The 4488-nt window shown below is 46.2% G+C and overlaps 1 protein-coding gene across 2 annotated transcripts in view; it reads left to right on the top strand.

The window, feature by feature from the left end:
• Positions 1 to 4488, top strand: part of alad (aminolevulinate dehydratase) — a 25116-nt gene extending 20628 nt beyond the window's left edge. For both annotated transcript variants that reach the window (XM_083657636.1, XM_083657635.1), the window contains 2 exons: positions 2477 to 2606; positions 3988 to 4488. In XM_083657636.1, the coding sequence (XP_083513762.1) occupies positions 2477 to 2606; positions 3988 to 4046 (189 nt within the window). In that variant the 3' untranslated portion in view covers positions 4047 to 4488. The remainder of the gene's footprint in view (positions 1 to 2476; positions 2607 to 3987) is intronic.

The following is a 4488-nucleotide window of genomic DNA, read 5'->3' as shown; positions in this document are numbered from 1 at the left end:
AGCTATTGTGCTGATGGTGTTAAATGAGCATATTATGTCGTCCCATATAGATTGCAGACCCCTGAATTGAATCGATATCGTATCGGACTTTGTGATATCAGCAAATATCATATCGTTGTCCAACGATATCGTTGTCCGTATCAAAAAAATATCAATATATTTTATTGTGATGAAACTTGTGATTTACACGCCTATCACTGATGTGACAAAACGTTGAGGTCTTGAAAAGGTCTTAAAAGCTATTGAATTTAACTTCAGGATTCCTGCGTATAGCCTGTATTTAAATCTGTATTAGTGAAATTAAATGAACTCCCATTACTTCTGTAATGGTGATCTGATGCTGCACCAGTAGCATCAATACAAATGCCAACCAATACAACATCACAGATTGATTTTACTTTATTATTATTATTATTATTACTTGATTACTTGACTCGCTCTTCCTTTGTGACTGCAGTGAAGCAGATCCGTAAAAAAATAATTGTGGGGGGCATGATTTGCCCGAGTGAAGTAAAGAGGCTCGTCACACTGGTGAGTGTCGGTCACTCACCAGTGTCACACTGGTGAGTGACCGACACTCACCAAAGTCACACTGGTGAGTGACCGACACTCACCAAAGTCACACTGGTGAGTGACCGACACTCACCAAAGTCACACTGGTGAGTGACCGACACTCACCAAAGTCACACTGGTGAGTGACCGACACTCACCAGTGTGACGAGCCTACGTTAGCTAAGGGATAATGTATACTGAGCCGGTGATTACTGTGGAAATAATGACCGACAGGTGAATGATTTAGCCCGACGCGCAGCGGAGGGCTTAATATTCACCTGAAGGTCATTATTTCCAGTAATCACCGGCTCAGTATACATTATCCCGCTTAGAACACGGCCTACAACTAAATGATTCAATAATCTGACAAAAATAATTATTCAAATAGATTTTTTAATAGCGTTTTCAACACAAAGCGGTTTCATTCGTAATTGGCACACAAGACACCACAGCTGCAACTGGTTGGCCTAATTAGTAGCGTCTGCGGACAAAATGCTCTTACCAACTGATTAATCCAGGTGTGGCAGAGCAGCGGTCGGTTGTCGAGAAATAATGACCGGTGAATATTGTTGATTGACCAATCAGAATCGAGTATTCGAGAGAGCCGTGTTCTAATTTGATATAACTACCTGCCCACCTGGAAAATAGACGAGAGTAGCCGAGTGCAGTCAGGTGAGGAATCAACAAGCCGAACACTCCTCCAGAGACATTGCCAGGGTCTTTCTTTCGGGGCTTAATCCCTGAATATTTTCAGATTAGCTCAGAATATATTTGATAAATTAATATGTCGTCCCAATTGAAGTTTTACATTGTTGAAGATTTCTGTCACCTCTCACTGCCTGCACAGACTGTAGGCTCAATTTGAGTTAGTAGTCAGAATGGGCTGGTTATTTTACGTGAGCCTGCTCTGAAGCCTGGCTTTGGGTGCATCAAGGTACATGCCGGGACACAAATCGAACGCACCTGTCGCTGCTCTGTGCGTCTCTGCATCGTCGGGAGCGGGCTCTGCAAATCTGTCATTGTGTAGTTTGAGGACTACTAAACTAAAGGAATAGGCTACGGACGTTATGGAGGATTTTAACCGGTCGGTCCTAGTGTAGGTCAGAGAAACACAATCCCAGCCAGACACAAGACACAAGGCAGCACTGGCCCCTCCCTCATTACCACCACTGAGGTGCCCTTGAGCAAGGCCCTTAACCCCAACCGGTCCAGTGGAGCTGCTCAGTGGCCAACAGATTAGACTGTGGTTGTACTGGTCAGCTTCCAGGTATGAATGTGTGTGTGAATGTGAACAGGGCACTCCTGAAAAAGAGAGTATTGCTCTCAGTGAGACTCCCCCTGTATAAATAAAGGTTAAAGAAAAAAAAAATCATGGATCTTCACCTTTTCAAGAGGAAGAAAGGTAAGATATGTTTATAGGTTAGTTTAATCAAGTGATTGATTATCATATCTGGGAAGACAGCAAAAATCAGGCAGAGTTGAGGTCATTGTTGAGGTACAGGTAGCTAGATCGAAATAGTGTTAGCTAGCTTGGACTGACACTTGATGGTTAGATGCCTACAAGCTACAGCAGTTTGTTTGTTTTCTGTTTTTAAGCTCAGCAGCATCTTCAATATAATGTTGGATCAAATTTTACTATTTCTCTCCAGTCAGCTGGTTAGTCAGTTAGGTATTGAATCCTCCCATTCATAAATGCAAAAACTAATTCTCTTCACATGAAACATCTATATTATTTTCAACTGAAGAGACCTGTTTCCCTTAAACGTAAGAAAATGTTTAAAACATTTCTTAATTTGTGCCTCTATATAAATATTTTACTATGCTCAGTATAATTTCCTTCTCTTTGTGTCCTTTGCCAATCACATGCCTGGGATGTCAAGAGTATCCAAGTTGTTTGTAATCTTCTCTTTTCTCTCCTGTGCAGCACCCCCATCACCCCCTGGCAGTGTACAACGTGTCGGGGGAGTTTGCCATGCTGTGGCACGGGGCGCAGGCCGGAGCCTTCCAGCTGCGCGCCGCCGTGATGGAGGCCATGACGTCTTTCCGCCGGGCAGGTGAGAGGAGGGAGGGGGAGGAGAGGAGAGGGGAGGGGCAGGTGAGAGGAGGGAGGTGAGAGGAGGGAGGGGAAGGGAGGAGAGGTGAGGGGAGGAGAGGGGAGGGGCAGGTGAGAGGAGGGAGGGGAGGTGAGAGGAGGGAGGGGAAGGGAGGAGAGGAGAGGGGAGGGGCAGGTGAGAGGAAGGGAGAAGAGCAGAGGGAGGGGCAGGTGAGAGGAGGGAGGGGAAGGGAGAAGAGGAGAGGGGGGGGCACGTGAGAGGAGGGAGGGGGAAGGGAGAAGAGGAGAGGGAGGGGAAGGGAGAAGAGGAGAGGGAGGAGCAGGTGAGAGGAGGGAGGGGAGAAGAGGAGAGGAGAGGGAGGGGCAGGTGAGAGGAGGGAGGGGAAGGGAGAAGAGGAGAGGGGGGGCACGTGAGAGGAGGGAGAGGAAGGGAGAAGAGGAGAGGGAGGGGCAGGTGAGAGGAGGGAGGGGGAAGGGAGAAGAGGAGAGGGGAGGGAGGGGAAGGGAGGAGAGGAGAGGGGAGGGGAGGGAGGGGAAGGGAGAAGAGGAGAGGGAGGAGCAGGTGAGAGGAGGGAGGGGAGGAGAGGAGAGGGAGGGGCAGGTGAGAGGAGGGAGGGGAAGGGAGGAGAGGAGAGGGGAGGGCAGGTGAGAGGAGGGAGGGGAAGGGAGGAGAGGAGAGGGAGGGGCAGGTGAGAGGAGGGAGGGGAGAAGAGGAGGGGAAGGGAGAAGAGGAGAGGGGAGGGGAGGCTGGAGTCTGGAGTCATGCCCCGATAACCTCAACTCCCTATTTCACTAGTAGTCAGGGTTCCCATGGTCATGGAAGACCTGGAAACGTTGTGGAATTTCAACATCTCGTTTTGCAGGCCTGGAAAAGTCATGGAATTTGTACAATCCTTGAATGTTTTTGAAAAGTCATAGCATTTTGTTGTGTGTAATAAAATTAATTTGTTACAGTAATCAAATCTTCCATGGGTAACCTTCCACATAATGTAACATAACAGCGAATTTCTTTTCTGTAGCGGTTGACATAACATAGCTCTAATGCGTGTTGACTTTAGTGCTTCTTGTATTTTATATGAAAATCTTTATGGGAAATTCCTGTTTTATTTCACCAGCTTCCATCATGTAACGTGATGAAGTAAATCCATTATAAAGAGCTGTGTCCTGGTTGTCCAGTGTAGTAATCATTTCTGCTGTGGATTCAGAGTCACCGCCTCACATCACATGGAAATCCTATTATAGATCCTCCAAAAGTCATGGAAAAGTTTTGAAATGTTATCCATGAAAATGTGTGGGAAGGAACCCTGGTCTATGAATCATTAACCCCGCCCACTAATCATTAACTCCGCCCACTCTCTAACCCCGCCCACTCTCTGCTCCAGGTGCCGACATCATCATCACCTACTATGCACCTCAGCTGCTCACCTGGCTGAAGGAGTAGAGGACAGATGGACCGAAAGAAGACTCCTTTTGGAAATGGACCTAATGTTAATCTAGTATGCATTTTTAGACTCTTTACTTTCTCTCTTTGCTGTCGTTATAACAATTTGTATAGAACACATTCATGATTGATCTTGAGTTATGTCTGGATGATTTGCAGCAGAGATTTTTTTAAGGGAGTCATGTATCCAATGAATAATGAAGGGCTAATAATTAGTTTCACACTGAGAATGTAAAATATACCTCGTTATCGAAGATGTTGTTGGTGTATTTCCATTATGTTTAGCTGCTGCGTTTAATGTGGATCATAAACAAAGTCAGTCATCTTTCCCTCTAATGTTATTATGGGATGTCTGTATGTTTGGCGGCCTGATTATCTGTGATTGCTGTCATCCCTGTTCAACTCTTATTGACCAGACTGAATAAATAGCTGAGGTGCCTCG

This window comes from Poromitra crassiceps (genome assembly GCF_964638095.1).
Source record: "Poromitra crassiceps genome assembly, chromosome: 21".
Taxonomy (NCBI): Eukaryota; Metazoa; Chordata; class Actinopteri; order Beryciformes; family Melamphaidae; genus Poromitra; species Poromitra crassiceps.
This window is presented reverse-complemented; position numbering and strand designations above follow the sequence as displayed.